The 22,923-nt window shown below is 46.4% G+C and overlaps 1 protein-coding gene across 6 annotated transcripts in view; it reads left to right on the forward strand.

Annotated features, from left to right (window-relative positions):
• Window positions 1-22,923, forward strand: part of CLIC6 (chloride intracellular channel 6) — a 145,289-nt gene that overhangs the window by 108,446 nt on the left and 13,920 nt on the right. For all 6 annotated transcript variants that reach the window (XM_030202185.1, XM_030202181.1, XM_030202182.1 and 3 more), the window contains exons 2-4: window positions 788-897; window positions 2,184-2,309; window positions 10,615-10,721. In XM_030202185.1, coding sequence (XP_030058045.1) covers window positions 842-897; window positions 2,184-2,309; window positions 10,615-10,721 — 289 coding nt within the window. In that variant the 5' untranslated portion in view covers window positions 788-841. The remainder of the gene's footprint in view (window positions 1-787; window positions 898-2,183; window positions 2,310-10,614; window positions 10,722-22,923) is intronic.

A 22,923-nucleotide genomic window follows, 5' to 3' on the forward strand; every position in this document is an offset into this window, starting at 1 on the left:
AAAACTGATTTTTGTTTTTTTGTGTGCTGTTTAAGTATATGAAAGGGAGTTTTTCTGCAAGTGTTTTAGCACTGAATGCAAGTGAAGTGAGCTGGATGTGAAAGGTGCTGGATTTGAGCAGAGGAAAAAAGTTCTAAAACTGATTTTTGTTTTTTTGTATGCTGTTTAAGTATATGAAAGGGAGATTTTCTGCAAGTGTTTGAGCACTGAATGTAGGTGAAGTGAGCTGGAGGAGAAAGGTGTTGAATTTGAGCAGAGAAAAAAAAAAGAACTAAAACTGATTTTTTTTTGTTTTTGTGCTGTTTAAAAGTTTTGCAGTTAAGACTGAGGTGGAGAGACCAAGTGCATGATTGTGTAGAACAAGTTTGTGCAAGTGGATTAAAACCCAGTTAAGCCACTGGAAAAACTGGTCTTCAGGCTTAAGGTTGGGCTGGCAGCATGTGTGTTCTGCTGGTGTGCTATATTTTGGGATTTCTACTTGATAGAAGATTATAACACAACATGATATAATCTTTCTGTTTTCATAAGTTTTAAGTATTCTGTGTTTTAATGTTATTTGTAATGAATAATGTGTTTTTCATGCTGTACATTGCATTGAGTACTATGCAAAGTTAAGTGGTTTATAAAAATGAATATATAGTTAAATAAATGAGAGAGAGGGAAGGGAAATGGATGATGAGGCATCATATAGCCATACATTCCTAAAGAAAAGTGCTCTCTGCAGAACGTAATTGTTAGTGAAAATAGATTGCAGTGTATTAAAAGCAAACTTTCTTTTTTATTGCAGGCCGGCAGTGATGGGGAAAGTATTGGAAATTGTCCATTTTCACAACGACTCTTTATGATTCTATGGCTGAAAGGTGTTATATTTAATGTTACCACAGTGGACTTGAAGAGGTAAGCTAATTCTCCTGCATTCTGAATTAAAAAAAAAAAATGCAGAACATTGGATCCTGGGCAGCAAGTTTCTTTAGCTGGGCTTACCCCTTAAGGATTAGGGCCAGGTTGGATCACATACATGCAGAGCAGTTTCTTAATTCAAGCTATGAGGGAGTCAAGTGCATGAGATATCTGGTTTTCTCTGATGATAAGCAGGACGTTATTCCTCACATATGGGTGATGTCTTCTGACAGAGCCCCGGTGCGGACGCTACCCAGTGTTCTATAGCTTTAAGAAGCCTTTGGCAGCATCCCACCTAGGAGCATAACCAGATGGCAAATTTAGGGTGGGCCTGAGCCCAAAGTGCGTGGGCTTGAAAACCCATCTCTTTCCCGCCTTCCGCTGTCCCCCTCTGGTGCTCTTCCCACACTCCTCGGCCCCCCTCCAGTGCTCTCCCTGCTCTCCAAGGCCCCCTCAAGTTCTGTTCCACCCAATCAAACCCAAAGAAATACTGAGCTGGCTGAGATCTGCAAGTCCCGCCAGCCAAAGATCTCCTCCCGGCAGAGAGAACACTTGCACCCTGCACAGCCGGTGGAAATATCCCAGAGCCACTGACATGACCAGCATCTGCACATGCTCGCAAACTGAGCTTGAGTGAGGGGTGGGGCAGCAGCGGCTCAACGACACTACTGGCTGCACAGGATGTAAATGTTCTTTCTGCCAGGAGGAGATCTGCTGGCGCGGCTTGTGGTTCCCCACCAGCCACGTCTACAGAACACTGATTTCAGGTGAGCCTGATCCCTAAGAGTGTGGGCCACAGCCGACCCAGGCCCATGCATGGTTGCGCCACTGATCCCACTGTGCATGTGCGAGTGTCTTCCTGCCCAGCGTGAATGCACAGCAGTGGCATAGCTAGGTGGGGCATTTGTTCTGGGCCCCTAGTTGGTCCCAAACCCTGTCAGCTGAAGACTTCATTCAGTGCTGGTCTGCGGCGGCGCTTCCGCCGCATTGCCTGCTCTACTCTCTCTTTCCTTCACTCTGGAGACCAGCGCTGGACAAAGTCTTCAGCTGGCGGGGGTTGGGGACCCCCGCCAGCCAAGGTATTTGTGGTGGCTGTGCTTCAGATGCCAGGGATTGGGGACCCCCACCAGCCAAGATGTTATAGTGATTAATAGTACATCTAATAATGGTGCAAAACCATCTTCCAATGGAGATAACTCTAAGTAATTTGACTGTACAGTTTGAGAAACAACGACTATATTAATTCTGTACCTACAATTCTCTCCTATAAATTCTGAACTCAGAAAACCTGCAGACTTACAGAATCTGGCTCCTGGAACAAACCCTCCATTTATGACTTTTGATGGAGAAGTGAAAACTGATGTGAATAAAATTGAGGAATTCTTAGAAGAAAAGCTAGCGCCTCCAAGGTAAGGGGTGTTTACCAGCATCATTTTGAAGGATGGAATAAAATTACTGTACAGTATCCTGCAAACAATACTCGTTTGGTGAAAGCAAGATATTACTGGCTGAAGCATTCAGGCATAAAGAGAATTGACAAAGATGATACAGAATGCCAGTGACAGAGCTAAGATTAGAGCTGAGGCATAAGGAAATAAAGAACCTGATTTAATAAACCGTTTTTCTTATAGGCATAAAGTGGGTAATTCTAAAACAGCCTATTTGGAGCCTATTTATAAAGGAAAGTATGCATCAACATTTTTTTTTACAGAATAGTAGTGTCGCGAATTTGGGCATATATTTTAGGCACTAGAACTTATACCAGCCATACAGCTGGTGTTTAAATACTTGCATCTAGATAGCATTAAACATGTGAATTATACTATTCTATAATTTATATGTATAACTGTGCACCCTATGCAGGCTCCACCCATGTATATTCCTTTCTCTAAATTATGTGCCCTTGCATTTAGGGAATACTGCATAACCAGATTATTGGCCTTTGCACAGAATACCCTTGCTGGTATTCTGGTTGTTTACATGCATCCTGGCACCTAAATATAGGCATACTGTTATAGAATTGCCTTCCACGTGGGGAAAAGGGCTTGGTAAATCAGTCCCAAAGTAGTTTGCTAAAAGCTACATGAAGAGTTGGTGGGAGAGATGACCATCTGAGAATTTTTGCTAATTATTATCATTGGTATGTCCGTTCTCTTCAGTGAATCATCTATCTGGGGGTCTGAAGATAGCTCCAGGACCACAGACTCTATAGCAGTTTACAGACTTATTTCTGAGTAGAATGGATGATCAGGGATTGCTGATTTGGTCTACAGCATGCCATCTCTTCTGTTTCCACTTTTTCCATAGTCTATGTGCCATACTAGGATTTCTCTATATATTATTATTTTCCTTTGGATTAGAGACAGCCCATCCAAGCAAGGTCCATTTGTTTCTGTTTCTCTCCTTTTTGATATCAGGACTCAGTCTACGGTGCATCGGCTGGTGCAAACTACATAATTTGGTAATGATAACACTGAGTTACCTTGTTCCAGAAGAGTGGGGGTTACACTCGGAGCAGGCCAAACAATTCTCCTACTGGGGAGAGTGTAAAAGCATCTTATTCTAGACAGTACAATGCCTGCCACAGGGACTCAGTGACACCACATTCAGAAAAGTGCAGGAGAAGCATCTGTTTTGTCCCCTAGTATTACAAAGAAACAATCTGCTACATCGCCTCACTCCTTGGACCTTGAATGTGTTTCAGAGCCACAAGAGCTTTTTGGGGCACAATCAGGTAATTCCCTGACACCTCTGCAGATGGGGTATTTCACTTGAGTTTGTGCTCCTTCTCCATAGAGCTTTTTTGCTGCAGTATGTTCAGTGACCTGTCTCAGGCCAGGGGACAAAGGAGCGGCCTGGAGCCTTCTCAGGTTAAAAAATAAAAATCAGTTGGAAGGTTGTGAGGATGGGGATGAGCTGTCAGTTATGTTGGAAGTGGTGTCTGGTCAGTGGAGCATGGCCAGTTTGGTGAGCAAGAGATCCTCAATAGCAGATCCCTTGGAGGAAGAAGACGAGGAGAAGCTTCTGGGAATTAATTTTCATGTGCTGGAGGCTCATAACACCATCAGCACAGGAGTCCCTATTTTAGAGAGGATCTGCAAGCTCACTAAAACCCTCCCAATTCATCAGGCGATATTAGGAGAGTGGGATGCTCTGGAGGCCAAGTTAACAGTTGGAATGGTCATGAGTAGGCTTTACCCATTACCATCCCTGTGGAGAGTAGTACAGCATTGAAGAAAATTCAAGACCACAAGCGAGTCCTTGTTTAAGAAAGCTGTTGAGATAGCACTTTGGGACTACAGGTAGCTGTATACAGTGCCTACATGACCAGATCATGTTTGCATTAGAGTCTGCAGGCCAATGAGGACTCCTTAGAGGATGATTGGTTCCCTAAGGATGACATCCAATAAAGTGATCATGACTTATGTAACAGATGCCTTGTATGACTTTATTAGAACTTCACCAAATTAATGGGAGTTTCTGTTGTAGTTATGTGGCTCCTGGAAGACTCAGCAGATCTCCCTTTTGCTTGAATCTCCTATTTGGAGAAGATTTGGAAAAGATAGCGATACAACTGAGGAAAGCGAGACCATAGAGGGTAAACCGAGTTGTTCTGCACAATTGCTAACTAGGCTAGACGCTACTGTGCAGGCAAAGGAGCCTCAGCCCAATGCTCTCGTTTTCAAAAATAGGTAGTTCTCCTCTCATTTCAATTGAAAAAGAGGTTAACAGGATCAGAAGCTTGCAGGAGTCTTGAGAAGAGCATAGTGAGATCTCAGGGGTCCATTCCTTGATGGAGTAGATAAGGGGTCAATTGTCCACATCTTATGAGGAGTGGACCCACATGACAACTGATCAGTGGGTCTGGAGGTGATAGAAAGAGGCTGTATATTAGAAATGTCCCACTGCCTTGCAGATGCATTTTTGGAAACCCCCTCCCCCCCCAATGCATCCACCAAGAAGGTGATGGTGGTGGCCACATTGGAAAGACTGCTGGCCTTAGGAGCAATAGTGCCCATGACCAAGGAAGAATGAGGAATGAGTCAGAATTTCATCTGTTTTGTGGTTCTGAAGAAGGAGAACTAATTGTAGCCCATTCTGGATTTAAAAGGGTTAAACTGGGCCCTCTGGATCTTCCACTTCAGGATGGAGACTTTGCAGTCAGTGGTTTCAGCAATGCACAATGGAAAATTCTTCATGGCCTTGGATCTCAAGGAAGCCTATTTGCATATTCTCATGTGGGATCCTCATCAGAGGTCTTCACTTCCAGTTTCAATTGCTCCCTTTTAGGTTGAGTGCTTTTGAATGTCTGCTATAGGATAATGTCTGCTATAGGAGAGTCAGGGCCGTGCCTAGGGTCTCCGGCGCCCCCCTGCAGTTGGCCTCTCCGGCGCCCCCCCCCCCCCCCCCGAAAACGAGCGCTACAGTACCCGCGCTCTTCTCCCCAGATCCTTTTTTTTGTTTGTTTAAATTTACCTCTCCGGCGCGTGGCAACGTAGGCAGCGTTAGTGAGAAGGAGGCGGCGCTCCCCCGCCCCGACGTGTCTTCCCTTCGCTGTGTCCCGCCTTCTTCTGACGTCAGAAATGACGTCAGAAGAAGGCGGAACCGAATGAAGGGAAGACACGTCGGGGCGGCCGGGGGAGCGCCGCCTCCTTCTCACTAACGCTGCCTACGCTGCCGCGCGCCGGAGAGGTAAATTTAAACAAACAAAAAAAAAGGATCTGGGGAGAAGAGGGCGAGGTAAGCATGGTGCGGCGGGGCGCCCCCCAGAGGATGGCGCCCTCCTGCCATGCTTACCTCGCTTACCGCGTCGGCACGGCCCTGAGGAGAGTGTTAAGTAAGGAAGGGAAGATGTTAAGTATGTATATAAATAAATCCCACCTTGAACGTTCTGAAACTCCCTCCAACTGTGGCAGTGAAGTCCTGAACTGCTGTAGTCCTCCTGGCTATTCGGACTACTCACCACCGCCCTCAGCCACGCCCCTTCTGCGACCTACGCCACGCCCCAACTGGACATAAAAAGCACCATGAACGTTCTGAACCACACTTTGAAGCTTCAAAAGTTCGTATGTTCGAAGCTCTGTAACCACTTTTAACCACAGTACATCTGGGCGCCGCCATGATCTGAAACGAGCGTCACAGCTGCAACACACCAATAGGAATACAACAAGGGAGGAGCGTCTGAGGCGAAGGCGTCAGTCGCCGTTGCCACGCAACGGAATGCAATCACGCGTCATGCACCTATCAAACAAAAGAAGGGGCGGACCTACGGCTCACTCAATACGTGCGCCTCCATCGTTCCCATGCACCTATCAAAGAACTCAAAGAAAAGGAAGGAGCTCTGAAGCCTCGAAAAACACAGTCTCTGGGCCCCACCCTCGCGTCAAACGTTATGACGTTGAGGGCGGAGGCAGAGCTATTCACCGCCCTCGCGTCAAACGTTATGACGTTGAGGGCGGAGCAATTCACCAATATCGACGACGGGTGGGGGGGGGGCCACAGGAAAAACAACTCATACAACGCACCTCCGTTCAGAACCATCTCAGACTGCCAGGTCCCTGCAGCCGCTCAGCCTCTCTCCTTACATCACTGCCCCTGGAGAAAACCCCGGAGAAGCACAGCCAACGACGTCAAAGGGGAGAGGAGGAGCACCTGCACAGACGACCAATGTGAGATGACTAAAACAAGTTCCCTAACACTCAAAAAAACTAGCGCTTGCATGCTGATGCAGCAAAGGTGTCAAAGGTATGTCCTCAAGAACAAGACGCTGAGACCGCCTGTCAGCCTGATCTCCTTTTGATGAAACTCAGGATTTCTACGAAAAGGTGAAAATGCAGCCTGAACACTGACAACATCGCAAAACAATACACTTAATTCATCTCGAGGGCACCGTACGTCTTTCTTTTTACTGTTAGCAACTGCACGAAAATGTCGTCCTCACACTATCATTGATCTGCCTTCTGGCACGAGCCACCAATTAAAAAAAAAAACACTAAACAGTAGCTACGATCGGCCTAGGAGAGAGGCAGGTCTTTTTCATTGTTGTTGCTGCTGCTTTTCAACACTCAAGCGACGCAGACAGGCTGTCCCGAGACCACAGATACGATCAACAGCAGCACACATCACAGAAGGCAGGTCAGAGAAGTTTCTCACAAGGAGTTGATGCCTGGCTGCACCTCAGTAACATCACATGTGGCACACAGAACAAGGAGAGTGGCAGACTCCCTCAAATACAACCCCCCCTCCCACAGCTGCCTCTCACTGCATCTCTAACATCCAAACTAACCTCTCTCTCACTCTCTCTAGAACACACACACACAAGGGACAAGAAGGAGATGAGAGGGGAGGAAAAAAAACCATCAGTACACACTCCCTTTCACTATCTCACTATCTCTCTCTCTCTTAACTGCCTATAACTGAGGTTGTGTTCTGCTATGGAACATTTTGCTGCTGTCTTCCCATTTTGAACCCTAGCCTTGCACACTCTCTTTCACAGACACACATACATATACACACTCTCACTCTCTCACTTAAATCACTCTCACAGTCTCTCTTTCACACAGACACACACACACTTTCACTGTCTCTCTCTTCAACACACTCACTCTCACACACACATACACTTTCTCTGACTCTCTCTCTCTCTCTCACACACACACACACACACACACACACACACACACACACACACACACACACACACACACACACACACACACATATACACATTCTCACTACACTTGAGAAATAAAAACAAAATAAACCGTTGTATTCAGACACACACACACAAGGGACACGGAGGAGATGAGAGGGGAGGAAAAAAAACACCACATGCACACTCTTTCTCACTCTCTCTCACTCTCAACTGCCTATAAGGAGCAACTGATCCTCCACTGTCACAGGGACTACTAGCATCTCTCTCTCTCACACTCACACACACACACACACACACACACACACACACGGGACACGGAGGGGATGGAAGACAAAAAAAGAATCATTGGGTATGGAGGGGACGGCAGGGGAGATAAGGTAACAACTGGCTCAAATGGTTGTGCTCTGCTATGCAAACTTTTGCTGCTGTCTCTCCATTTTGACACTAGCCTCGCACATTTTCTTTCACACAGACACGCGCACACACACACACACATATTCACACTCTCTCACACAGACACACACACACACACTTTCTCTGTCTCATACATACACAGACACAAATACATACACACACTTTCACTGTCTCTGTCTTCCACATACTCACTCTCACACACACACGGCTGGAGTGGGGGCAGGGGAGCGAGGAGAATCGCTGGGTGGCTACAGGGGGGAAAGGGGACAGAGGAGAATCGCTGGGTGCCTGGAAGGGGAGCAGGGGACACAGAACAATCGCTGAGTGGCTGGAAAGGCGGGCAGGGGACACAGGAGACAGTCTCACTCTCTCTCTCTCACACACACACACACACACACACACTCACACATTCATTCTATCTCTCTCTCTCACACACACACAGTCACTGTCAAACACACTCTATCAAACATACACACTCCGAGGAAAACCTTGCTAGAGCCCGTTTCATTTCTGTCAGAAACGGGCCTTTTTTACTAGTGTATAATATATGATCAACTTTCACAGACAAAAGATGAGATGAAGAGAGAGATCTTAAATGTATCAATGCATGAAGAGTTAAAAATTCCAAAGGCACTAAAACAAAGAACTAAATCAACATGTATCACAAGGTAGTGGAAATAAAGTTGTTACATACACAAAAAAAGCTCATCTGAATTGTAGTATGAAAAACATGATATTCCTGAATGAAAGGTCTTAATAGTGTAGCACATAAAGACACTGGAAGAAAAGAAATTCATACAACTAAAGCATATTACTAACACCAAAGTACTGGCAATGTAATGGTCTGCAAAAGAGCCTCAAGCACCAAAACTAGATTCAGAAACTATAGAATCACTGATCCATCAATGTTTTTAAAAGATTTAGGTTTTAAAGCGTTACCTACCATTACTTGTAGACACAACTTGTGGATACAATCTTTCCTTCCTGTACTTTCCAGAGACATTATTGAGTAGAGAGATGTGGTAGCCGTGTTAGACCACTTTTAAAGGTAATCAATAGAAATAGAATAAAACGGATGTTACCTCTGTGGGACAGCACTTTAAAAAACCAGAACACTGTACCAATGATTTTATGGTGAGAATACTGAAAGGAAACTTTAAAACCATACAGGAATGCAAGACCTTTGAAGCATAGGAGCCAACTCTGTGGGTGCTTGAGCGCCCCCAATATTGAGAAAATTCCTTGTATGTGTCCAGGGAGGGGTTATTTCCACTGGGCTTAGCACCCCCAATAATTTTGAAAAGTTGGCTCCTATGCTTTGAAGTCAAAATGATTAAATATTTTGACACCCATCAGACAGGACTTAACAAAGATCTGGGTTTTCTAGCCCATTATAAACCATGAAATTCCACTGCTTTGATCAACATGCATATCTCCCTGTCCCTCATCCTCTCAGCCCTCTCTGTTTCTCACCTAGCCCACCACTCCCTCATCCTTTCAGACTGTCGCTGAAATACTTTGATGTTTCACTTATATATGCTGTTACTTTTCAAAATTTGCTTATTTCTGATCTGACGAATAAGGACTACCTTCGAAAGCTAATAAAAAAATGTATTAAGTTAGTCCAATAAAAAAGGTATCATCTTATTTTTTTCTATGTTTTATTTTATTGTATTTCTATTGATTACCAGAGACATTATTGATCCTATGTTCTTAATTTGTTTAAGACATTTTATTGCATTTGATACAGTTCTTTGGAATTAATCTTTTTGGTAGAAGCTTTTCCAGCTCTTCTACTTTATCTTTGAAGATAGACTTCTTTAGAATTGCATGATGGTTGGGACTGAGAGGGGACTGGGAGTATTTAATATGAGCTTAAACTTTATGTTGTTTCACCTCAATGATCTTTTAAATCTTTCTCTGGTTTGCAGAATTTTCAGTACTTTGTGTATCTTTTTACTGAGCACACAATTCCTTTCTCTCTTGGCCTTTGTTTCTTGACTCAGAATGTCTGCTTTTGAGGACTTTTTATTGTTTATAAACTGCTGTATCCCCTAAAAAGGTTCTCCACAGTTTACAGTACTTCAGTAGACAACTTCCTTAGAGTTACAACAACTACTAGTGTATGTTTTGGAATTAAGGCTATTTTAACACATGGTTTACAGTGAATCAGTAATCAGTTACCTAGAAGTACAATTGCAAATGTTTCATATAGCAAATCATTAATCAGTTTCCTAGAGTTACAATAGATTAGCAATATACAGTATCCATTTTCAAGTATCTTTAGCAATGTACAGTATCCCTTTTTGGAGAATTGTAATATCAGGTCAATTATTTCTAGACAACAAGAATTATTGCAGAGTAGTTACATTGGAGTGGAGGAGTAGCCTAGTGGTTAGTGCAGCGGACTTTGATCCTGGGGAACTTGGTTCAGTTCCCACTGCAGTTCCATAACCCTCCATTGCCCCAGGTACAAATAAGTACCTGTACATAATATGTAAACCGCTTTAAATGTAGTTGCAAAGAAGCACAGAAAGGCAGTATATCCAAGTCCCTTTTCCCTTATATGTTCTCAACATCTAAACTAGAAGCAGAATTAAGAGGCAATCCATGTGGTATTAAGAGACTTATGTTTACCTTTTTAGGTACCCCAAGCTTGCGCCAAAATACCCAGAATCTAGTTCAGCTGGAAATGATGTGTTTGCAAAATTTTCTGCCTACATAAAGAACACCAGAAAAGATACTAATGAAAGTAAGTTAAGTTCCATCAGTATTCTTTTGGGCTTAGCAGTAGTTGAAATTAACTTAAAGGTATGAATATGTGATCATCTTAGAGTAAAACATTTGAAATTTGATTCTAGTTTTACATTGCTAAATTCAGGTATTTATCCTACATAATAAAATCCATTGTTTCTTTGCTTGAGGAAGTAAGCATAAAACACACAAAGACACCCGGGGGGGGGGGGGGGGGGAGATTAGACAGTAGTAGTGACATCAAAGCATCACCTCTCAATGCCAGAGCATGTTGCTCACAGAGGTGCCTGAGGGATCCCACAAATTACTGCAGGTGTGGGAAGAGGAGACCCCAGGATACATTCTGATGTGCTCAGCAGCAAACTGGAATTTCATGTTGAGGGAGAAGGGGCAGTCATTCAAGGCAGGTGTTGTGAGGTGGAGAGGTTTCTCATGGCCCAGGATCTGCATCCACTTTAAGAAGACCCAGGTTGTATCATTAGCGGCTACAACCTCATTATTAGAGAAAAATGGCAAGAAAAGAAACATGTATCAGATTATTGCAAGGAGAATCTGAAGATGAGACTGCAATAGCAGTATTGAAGCAGCAGCTGGCTGGGTTCAGGTTATGCAGTTGTGTCCATTAGTGTCAGGCCACGATAATGGCATAGATACTTGGGCCAATTGTGGTAAGAGGAGGCCCACTCCACCACAGTGGCAACCCTGAATTGATCCAGAAGTGCAGAGTTTGGAAAAGTAGTCAAGTTAAGCATTAAGGAAGGTGGGTGTTTAGTGCCTGGGAACAGGACTCTTTTAAGAGACCAATGTGGCCTGGTAACAGAGGCAGCATCTGCTGTATGATTGGAGAAAGGGTTAGTAAGAGCAAGACAGCATGAGGATAGAGTATTTCTCCTTTTACCTCTCAGTTTGGACTGTGTGCAACACCACACGTATCTACAAGGCTTTCTGCATCAAATCAAGGAACTGGAGGCAGATGTTGTAGGAAATACCATCTCAGGCGAGTGAAAGGAAAATCAAATCAGATGTGGAGGGAGTGAGAGTGTCGGAGGTAAAAGTAGTAGGAATAGGGGAAAGTGAAGTATTTGAACTGTCAAATCTGGGCATTTTGCTAATGGAAAATAAACCCTACATTCATGACTACACATGAGGAGTTTGTGAAGATGTTGAATGGCATCATGCTTTTTTTAAATGCAGAAATGCAGTTATAATTTGAGTTTTTTAACAAAAAGATTTCTGTATTATTAATATGTCTTACAAGAAACACAATTTATTTTTCTAAAAATAAATGAGTCAATATTCAACTGGTGCTGGTCAGCATTTGTTTTTTAAATGTTGATTGCGGCATGCAGAATTAGGCCCTGATATGCAATTCTGGGCCATATCCAGGCACTGGCATTGAACATCTGAGTCTTACCAGACATGTGCTGGCTGCCAGGAGTTATGTGGGTCCTGGCCAGTATTCAGTCAGGACCCGCAAAAGACACTTGCGTGGGTCCCGGCTGAATATCGGCTGGGACCTGCATAAGGAAATAACAGGTCCTCTCACCCCCCTCCCCGACTCTGATCCCCCCATCCCGGAACCTCCCTCACAACAACAGTAACTCCACCTCCTGATCCCAATCCCTCCTCCAGGATCCTCATCATAAAAGTAGTAGTCCCCCATATTATGATCATCCCCTCCTACAATAGTGTACCCAATCCCTGGTACCTGAATTTCATTGATGATTCAGTGGGGCAAGCAGGGCATGAGTGAAGCCCACTTGCTCCTTCCCCTAGCGGCTGTGGCTTAAACATGGTGGCCACGACTTCTAGCAGATTGTATTCAGTACAAAAATGAAGTGCATTTCTATTTTTGTTTCTCCAGTGTTGCAGTACTTGCCGAGTTTAACTTCTTGGAGGTCCCAGTTCCATTTTGGTGTTCACATTTGTAATTTGTGATCCCTTGTTCTGTATTTGTTGAAGGTCTGTCTGTGTTTTGTGTGTGAAGAAGTAATTTAAAGTTGTTTTATGTGTGGTAATAATGTGGGTGGGGAAATCGGGGAAAGGGGCAGGGAAGAGAGGATTGGAGGCCTCCTCCTTAATTTCTGCCCTGGGCTCCAGAATGTCTAACATCAGCTCTGCTTGTGGCAGTCTCCCAAGATTATTATTATTATTATTATTACATTTGTATCCCGCGCTTTCCCACTTAAAGCAGGCTCAATGCAGCTTACATAGTAATGGAAGTACAATATAACAATATAATATAACAAATATAACAGAGTAATAATGTACTTATCCCAATAAATTGTACCCTTGAAACAAGCAGTTAATCTAAAGGCTAGCAGTGCAGCAGATGGTGCTGCACTGAAGGGCCAGAGCTGTCTCACACCCAATTAGTGAAATAATAACACAGTACTAGACTGTCCAGTACCATAAGGGTCTTTATCTGATGTTATTCTATTTATTAGAGGTTACCCAATGCTTATGTTTGTTGGAACTTAGTGAAGAAACTGGATCAGTGAGTGGTAAATGCTTTTAAATAAATGAATTAAATAAACGGAAGAGAGCAAAAAGTGGTACCCGAAAGAGCATATACACCATATTGATTAATTCATTCAAACTTCAGATCACTGTACGGGTCAAGCCTGTGTGATTACTGCCTGCAGCAGTGTCCAGGATGGCTGAAGGGGGCGATATGGCTAGTGAGGAAGATTGCCACTAAAGGTCATGACAGCCATTTTGAGCATAGAGCTGACATGGGCAGGAGCGACTGGTGATCATTCCTGCCCTGACTACACCTCTAGACCACCAGGGATTGTAAAATAGGCCCGAGGGGGGCACCTATAGGTGGGCAGGGGGAACGGCAACTCCTGTTCAGAGGGGAGGGGAAGGGAGGGAGACAGAAAGGATAAAGCACAAATTCCACCAAAAACATACAATCAGTTTCAGCTGAAACTGAAACCATGGCCTTAGCCTTTTGGCCGAAACCAAAACCAGACAAAAAGGGATTTGGGGCCTCTGGCTTCATAACTGAAATCAAAATTCAGTTAACCTCTAAGGGAGTGGGCTTTGTGGCACCTCATTTATCCTACTGGACCATCAATGTAGGCTGGGGGGGGGGGGGCTACTGTGATGGGGGAGATTGAGTCTACCATTGTTGGGAGGACTGGGAAGGGGGGGTTGGTCATGGAATGGAGGGCTGCTATTGTTGATAGGAGGGGTCCTGGTGGGGGGATTGGGATCAGGGGTGGGGCTACTATTGTTGTGAGGCAGATTGTATTGAGGCAGTGAGGCTGCTATTGTGAGGGGCGTCTGGGAGGGAGAATGAGGATTAGGGCGTGGGGCTACTGTTGTTGCAAGGGGCAAAAGTTGGGTTGGTCATAGTGAAGGGATCCAGGAAAGAAGGAAGAACTTGGACTGCTACAGGATGGCGCCCATAAGTTATTCGGGTGCCAGTCGATATTCAGTGCCTGTATCCGCATAGCTAACCGGGCAAAGTTAAGACTGCTGTTTTTGCGGTTCTGTGTGCTTGGTTAGCTGTGTAGGCAGCGGCAGTGAATATTGCCAGCACCCATGTATCTGCTCGCTCCTCCCCAACTCCTCTCATGTGATGCCCCTCTCCTGCCCACTTTCAAAACATCTGGTTATTGCCAATACTCAGTGATATCGCCCAGTTAAGTGCTGCTGAAAATTTGCGGCTGACTTGCAACACATGATTTAAGTAGGTAAGGGCCTCTTCTGCTGGTTTAAATTGCTTTGAAATTGTGCCCAAAATTTCTTCTGCTTAATGACTGTGGATTTGAGGATGTTGTCCAAGGTGATGATAGTAGTCATGGTGGCATTGTGCAAGGAAGGAATTTTGGTACACCCTTTCTTGGATGACTGGCTCATTTGAGCAAAGTCATTCGAGAAGAGCAAAAAGTTCACAGTTTGTGTAGGGCAGGGCCTGTAGGAAATGGGTTGGATGATAAACTCGGCCAAGAGCAAGATGATACTGTTGTAGATAGTTGAGTATCTGAGGACACGCTTTGATATGTTACTTTGACATGTTACTCTGTAAACCTGTTGATTGCAGTTCTCTGGCACAATGTAATTCTTTGTTACATTATAGTTTCGTTGTTAAAGTAGGTTTCTTTGTTACACTATTAACCCGCTGTCCTCTATCACAATGTGAGCCACATTGACTGTTCTTTGTTATACTGTAAGCCACATTGAACTAAATTTTGATTTGGATAATGTGGGATACAAAACTAAATAAATGGAAAATAAGGGAAGGTCTTTCTGCCGGTGGATTGCATCAAGAAGTCATTAAAATGACTTGGGGAAAATCCACTGCTTACTTCTAGGAGAAGCAGCATAAAATGTATTGTACTGTTTTGGGATCTTGCCAGGCACTTACAACCTGGATTGGCCACTGTTGGAAACAGGATGCTGGGCTTGATGGACCTTCGGTCTGTCCCAATTTGGCAATACTCATGTACTTATGCAATCCTTCAACAGTTTGATGCTGACAGCATTGGACTACCTCCAGGCATTGGGTTCCATGGTAGCAACACTGGAGTTAGTCCCGTAGGCTCAGATGCACATGAGACTCATTCAGAGACTCTGCTTACTTGATGGTCGCCTTAGTCATACAATCTGGATCAGATTTTACATATTCTATTGAGGGCCTAGTGCAGTCTGGCCTGGTGGTTGTGCCCCATCAAACTGAGATAAGGAATAGAATTGAGTCTCCGCAATGGATGATAGTCACCACAGATGCCAGCCTCACTGGTTGAGGGAGCACATTGTCAGGATCATCTTGCCCAAGGACGGTGGTTGAGGATGGAGAAGAGTGGAATGGAGAAGTAGCCTAATGGTTAGTATAGTGGGTTGAGAACCTGGGGAACTGGGTTCAATTCCCACTGCAGTTCTTGTAATGCTGGGCAAGTCACTTCATCCTCCAGTGCCCCAGGTACAAAATGAAAACTTTAATTGAAAGCCCACTAAGGACAGAGAAAAAGTAACTGCATATGATAATAAATGTAAACTGCTTTGGTTGTAGCACAGAAAGGTAGTATATTTTCAACGAGGACAAGCAGGCTGCTTGTTCTCACATGTGGGTCGACGTCCGCGTTGGTCCAAGAATCGGCATTTTGCAAGCAAAATATAAAAGAGTTTTGCCAGAGTCTTCTGGTGCACATGCAGCGTGCATGCGCGGACTGATTTCCCGCCCGTTGTGTGAACGCATTCCTCAGTTTTCTTTTTTCCACGTTGAGGTGCGGTAGAGTTTTTCTGCGCTCCTCTCAGGCCGGGGAAAGAGTCTTCGACTGTTTTTTGGCTTTTTGCCTTATTTTTCTTTATTTTATTTTCAATTCTACAGTTAAAAAAAAAAAAGGTTCCCATACTTTTCTTTACTTTTGTCCACCTTTTAAAGTTTCCTTTGTTTTCGACACGGTCAGGTTGTTCCCTTATTTTTGTTCCCTCTTTTCTTTTAACAGGCACAATCGCGTCTTTTGATTTCGCTGAAGCCATTTTCCCTTCCGTGTCATTGAAGTCACCCAGCGGCTTCAAACATTGTACTCGGTGCATCCGGACCATCTCAGGTACCGATACCCACGCCTGGTGTATCCAGTGCCTTAGGCCCGACCATAGCCCAGCCGCTTGTAGTCTATGTCTTCATATGAAGAAACGGACCCAAGCGTCTCGAGAAGCTCAACAAGAAAAGCTTTTTGGGGCTCGGTCTAGTCCTTTGACATCAGTGTCGGTACCGAGATCGGCGGCGTCGACATCGACTTCGAGGAAAGCATCGACGTCGGGAGCAGAAGTAATCCCTGCTGAAAGACCTATTCGCACTGGGAGCAGTGAGGCATCAAGTGGGTCTCCACCTGCCTTGAGGCCTCCTGCTATGCAGGCCCCCCCAGCCCCTAGGAGGTGTGAGGATTCCACATCCTCCTCATTGGTACCGAGGAGTTTCGATAACGTGCATCAAGCAAAGGCGAAGAAGCACCGTCATCGTTCTCCTTCGACACACGGTGCCGGGAGCTCCAGGGCGTTGAGGTAATCAGCACCCGAGAAGCATTGGCGCCAAGAGGTTCGCTCCCCCTCTATTCAGGAGGTGCCGATGCGTCTGTCTTCTGGCATCCCGGTACCTGCTCCTGAGCCTCAACAGATTCTGCCACCAGCTCCTTTACCAACCCCGCAGCCTTGTCCGACTTCGGCACTCGACGAGTGGATCAGGGCCCAGCTTCCAGAACTTCTGGAAGGATTGCTGTGCCAGTCTGCTTCGGTGTCAAGGGTGCTTGCGCCTTCCGTACCATCTGTTGCAGCGGCATCTGGCCCTTCGCCTGTGGTGAGGTCCCCGACCTCGGTGCCGCCTGAAGCATCGGTGTTGGCTGCCACCCAGGTCAACTCCCCTTCGACGTAGGTGGAGGAAGCTTCACTGGAGTCCAGGTGAGCGTCGACTTCTCCGCACTGCCATTGAAGACGTCGTTCCTCGGCGTCGAGGCAGGCTCAGTTTCGGACTGATCTGAGGGATGTCTTGTCTGATACTGAAGATGAGCGTTCGTGGGAGGAAGAGGAAGATCCCAGGTACTTTTCTTCTGACGAGTCCTATGGGATTCCCTCTGAACCTTCCCCTGAACCAAAAAGGAGACTTTCTCCACCGGAGAGTCTATCTTTTACCTCCTTTGTCCGGGAAATGGCTGCAGCTATTCCCTTCCCTATGCAGGTTGAGGATGAGATGCTCGAGGTCCTGGATTATCCTTCTCCACCTAGAGAGGCTGCAACAGCTCCTTTGCATAATGTACTGAAGGAAATCCTTATGCGAAACTGGTCGTTCCCTCTGTCTAATCCCGTGATCCCGAAAAAAACTGAATCCCAATATCGGATCCACGGTGAGCCTGGAGTGATGAGGTCTCAGCTACCTCATAATTCCGTGGTGGTGGACTCCACCTTCAAAACTGCCAAGAGCACTAGGGACTATGCCTTGGACTCTTTTGGGAGGAAGGTATATCAGGCTGCTATGCTCGCTGCCAAGAGCACTAGGGACTATGCCTCGGTGCCCCCAGGTAGAGAATCTAGAACCTTGGACTCTTTTGGGAGGAAGGCGTATCAGGCTGCTATGCTCGCTGCCAAGATCCTAACATACCAGCTCTTCACGAGCGTCCACTTGTGGAACTTGGTGAGGCAACTGTCCAGCTTGGTTGATGCACTCTCTCCACAGCAGGCCAAGCCTTTTCGCCAGGTGGTCAGGCAGCAGAAGGCGTGTCGTAAATTCCTGGCCAGGGGTACATTCGACACTTTTGATGTAGCATCCAGGATCACTGCCCAAGGTATAGTGATACGCAGACTCTCATGGCTGCATGTCTCTGACCTGGATCATTCGGTCCAGCAGTGGATGGCAGATGTTCCTTGCCGGGGGGATAAGCTTTTTGGTGAGAAAGTAGAGGATCTGGTTGACCAGATCAAGAAGCACAATGATGCTATGGATTCTCTCTCCCGCCGGGCGTCTTCTGCTACTACCTCCTCATCTAGGAGGTTTTTTGGAGGGAAAAAGGAGTGCTCCCTATTCCTATGCTAGGCGTAGGTACACTTCTGCTTCTCGGCAGCCTGCCCAGGCTCCGTCCCAGCGCGCTCATTCTCGTCAACAGTGTGCGCCTAAGGCCACTGCGGCTCCCCAGCAAAAGCAAGGGACGGGCTTTTGACTGGCTCCAGTTCAGCATAGCCTCAGTAAACGTGTCTGTATCGAACGACTTGCCGGTTGGGGGGAGGTTAATGTTTTTTCACCAAAGGTGGCCTCTTATAACCTCCGACCGGTGGGTTCTTCAAATTGTCTGGTTAGGATACACCCTCAATCTGGACTCCAAGCCTCCAAATTGCCCACCGGGAGCTCAGTCCTACAGCTCCCAGCACAAGCAGATACTTGCAGAGGAACTCTCCGCCTTTCTACAGGCCCAAGCGGTCGAACCCGTTCCACCAGGGGAAGAAGTGCTGGGATTCTATTCCAGGTACTTCCTTGTGCAAAAGAAAACAGGGGAGATGTGTCCCATCCTAGACCTAAGGGCCCTGAACAAATTTCTTATCCGAGTAAAGTTCAGGATGGTTTCCCTAGGCACCCTTCTTCCCATGATTCAGGAAAACGATTGGCTATGCTCTCTGAACTTAAAGGATGCTTACACACACATCTCGATACTTCCAGCTCACAGGAAGTATCTTTGATTTCGGCTGGGAACACAGCACTTTCAGTACTGTGTACTGCCTTTAGGCCTGGCATCCAGGGCCGTGCCTAGGGTCTCTGGCGCCCCCCTGCAGACTATCAGTTGGCGCGCCCCCCCCCCCCCCCCCCCCGGTGAAAATGATCGCTCACCACTTGCCACACTGACAGGAATTGTCAGCAATATTCTTAGAAACAAATTGCTATACATTGCAAAATAAGATAGCGGATGTAAATTCTCAAAGTGGACATATTCCAAACACTAAAATGAAAATAAAATGATTTTTTTCTACCTTTGTTGTCTGGTGACTTTCTTTTTCTGATCATGCTGGCCCAGTATCTGATTCTGCTGCTATCTGTCCTCTTAACTCCGTTTCCAGGGCTTCCTTTCCATTTATTTCTTTCCTTTCCTCCTTTCTTCTTCATTTCTGGTCCTCAGCTTCTGCCTATTTTCTACATCCATGTGCAGTTTTTCTCCTCTCTTCCTTTTCCCTCATTTCATCTCCTTCATCTCTCTTCCCTCCCCTTTATGTCCAGCAATTTCTCCTCTCTCCCTGAGCCCTGCCTTCAATCCATATCCATCCATGCCCATCTGTCCCCTGCCCCCTCCATTCATCCCTATCCAGCAATTCCCTTCTCTCCCTGAGCCCTACCCTCCCATCCATCCATGCCCATCTGTCCCTTGCCCCCTCCCTTCATCCCTGACCCTATCCAGCAATTCCCCTCTCTCCCTTCCATGAACCCTGCCCTCGCATGCTCCTCTCTCCCCTGCCCTCCCGCTCCCATGTCCCAACTGCCCGCCCTCTTCTCCCCCCCCCCCCCTTCCAATATCCCTTTCCTTTTTTTTTCTTTTAAATTTACCTCCATCTGGCAGCACAGGCGCAGTGTCAGTGCAGGAGGCGGCGCTCCCGACGTGTCTAGCCTTCCCCTTCGCTCATGTTCTGCCTTCTTCTGACGTCAAGGAAATGACGTCAGAAGAAGGCGGTACATGAGCGAAGGGGAAGGCTAGACATGTCGGGAGCGCCGCCTCCTGCACTGACGCTGCGCTGCTGGACGGAGGTAAAATTAAAAGGATTAAAAAGGAAAGGGATCTTGCTGTGGGAGAGAAAAGGGTGAGGTATGCATGGTGCGGTGGCGCCCCTCAAAGGATGGCGCCCCCTGCCATGCTTACCCCACTTACCGTATTGGCACGGCCCTGCTGGCGTCTGCACCCAGAGTGTTTACCAAATGTCTAGCTGTAGTTGCAGTGTCGCTACGCAGGCTGGGAGTGCATGTGTTTCCTTATCTCAACGATTGGTTGGTGAAGAGCACCTCCAAGGAAGGTGCTCTGGAGTCCATGCGAATGACTATTTGGGTGCTGGAGCTACTGGGGTTTGTCATCAATTATCCCAAGTCCCATCTCACCCCAGTCCAAAAATTGGAATTCATTGGAGCTCTGCTGGACAAGCTCGAGCTTATCTTCCCGAGGCAAAGGCGGACAACCTTCTGTCCCTGGTGTCCATGGTTCGAGCATCTCAGCAGGTCACGGCTCGGCAGATGCTGAGACTTCTGGGGCACATGGCTTCCACAGTTCATGTAATGCCCATGGCATGCCTACATATGAGATCAGCTCAATGGACCCTAGCTTCCCAGTGATTTCAAGCTGCGGGGGATCTAGAGGATGAAATCCAACTTGTCCACCGAATTTCGAAATTCTCTTCAGTGGTGGACAATTCGATCCAATTTGACCATGGGGCAACCATTCCAAGTTCCTTAGCCACGAAAAGTGCTGACGACGGATGCATCTTTCCTGGGGTGGGGGTCTCATGTTGATGGGCTCCATGCTCAGGGAGCCTGGTCCTTTCAGGGAAAAGGTCTCCAGATCAGTCTCCTGGAATTAAGAGTGATCTGGAATGCTATAAACGCTTTCAGAGATCGGCTGTCCAACCAAATCATTTTGATTCAGACAGACAGTCAGGTTGCCATGTATTACACCAACAAGCAGGGGGGCACCGGATCTCGCCCTCTTTGTCAGGAAGCTGTCCAGATGTGGCTTTGGGCTCGCCGTCACGGCATGTTTCTCAAAGCCACTTATGTGGCAGGTGTAAACAACAGTCTGGCCAACAGGTTGAGCAGGATAATGCAGCCTCACAAGTGGTCACTGAATATGGGTGTAGTCCGCAAGATCTTCCGAGCGTGGGGCACCCCCTCTGTGGATCTTTTTGCCACTCAGATCAATCACAAGGTCCATCAATTCTGTTCCAGACTTCAGGCCCACTACAGACTAGTGTCAGATGCCTTTCTCCTACATTGGGGAACAGGCCTTCTGTATGCATATCCTCCCATACCTCTAGTAGGGAAGACTTTGCTGAAACTCAAGCAAGACTGCGGAACCATGATCCTGATTGCACCTTTCTGGCCTCGTCAGATTTGGTTCCCTCTTCTTCTGGAGTTGTCCTCCGAAGAACCGTGGAGATTGGACTGTTTTCCAACCCTTATCACTCAGAACGAGGGGTCGCTTCTGCATCCCAGCCTCCAGTCTCTCGCTGTCACGGCCTGGATGTTGAGAGCTTAGAATTCACCTCCTTGAGTCTTTCAGAGAGTGTCTCCTGAGTCTTGCTTGCTTCCAGAAAAGATTCCACGAAGAAGTGTTACTTTTTCAAATGGAGGAGATTTGCAGTCTGGTGTGACAGCAAGACCCTAGATCCTCTTTCTTGTCCTACACGAACCCTGCTTGAATACCTTTTACACTTGTCAGAGTCTGGTCTCAAGACCAACTCCGTAAGATTTCACATTAGTGTGATTAGTGCTTATCATTGCCTTGTAGAGGGTAAGCCTATCTCTGGACAGCCTTTAGTTGGTCGCTTCATGAGAGGTTTGCTTTTGTCAAAGCCCTCTTTCAAACCTCCACCAGTGACATGGGATCTGAACGTCGTTCTCACTCAGCTGATGAAAGCTCCTTTTGAGCCACTGATTTCCTGCCATCTGAAGTACTTGACCTGGAAGGTCATTTTCTTGGTGGCTGTTATGTCAGCTCGTAGGGTCAGTGAGCTTCAAGCCTTAGTAGTACATGCACCTTATATCAAATTTCATCACAACAGAGTAGTCCTCTGCCAGCACCCTAAGTTTCTGCCAGAGGTAGTGTCGGAGATCCATTTGAACCAGTCAATTGTCTTGCCAACATTCTTTCCCTGTCCTCATACCCGCCCTGGTGAAAGCAGTTTGCACACCTTGGACTGCAAGAGAGCATTGGCCTTTTACGTGGAGCGGACAAATCCCTTTAGACAGTCCGCCCAGCTGTTTCTTTCTTTCAATCCCAACAGGAGGGGAGTCGCCATCGGGAAACGTACAATCTCCAATTGGCTAGCAGATTGCATTTCCTTCACTTATGCCCAAACTGGGTTGACTCTAGAGGGCCATGTCATGGCTCACAATGTCAGAGCCATGGCTGCGTCAGTGGCTCACTTAAAGGCAGTCTCCATTGAAGAGATTTGCAAGGCTGCAACGTGGTCATCAGTCCACACACTCACATCTCACTACTGCCTTCAGCAGGATACCCGACCCAACAGTAGGTTTGGGCAGCCAGTGCTGAGGAATCTGTTTGGGGTTTAGAATCCAACTCCACCCCCCTAGACCCATTTTTGTTCTGTTCCAGGCTGCACTCTCAGTTAGTTGTTTATGGTTTCAGGTCAATCTAAGTTATGTCCTCGCCGTTGTGAGGCCCAATTGACCAATGTTCATTGTTTTGAGTGAGCCTGGTTGCTAGGGATACCCCACATGTGAGAACAAGCAACCTGCTTGTCCTCGGAGAAAGCGAAGATACATACCTGCACAGGTATTCTCCGAGGACAGCAGGCTGATTGTTCTCACAAACCCACCCACCTCCCCTTTGGAGCTGATTTGTTTCTTTTTATGCGTTTGATTTAACTGAGGAACGCATTCGCGCGATGGGCGGGAAATTGGTCTGCGCATGCGCGGTGCACACTGCATGCATGCCAGAAGACTCTGGCGCACGTGCACTGTACATGCACGGACCGATTTCCCGCCT

Source organism: Microcaecilia unicolor, chromosome 4, assembly GCF_901765095.1.
Source record: "Microcaecilia unicolor chromosome 4, aMicUni1.1, whole genome shotgun sequence".
NCBI classification, from domain to species: Eukaryota; Metazoa; Chordata; class Amphibia; order Gymnophiona; family Siphonopidae; genus Microcaecilia; species Microcaecilia unicolor.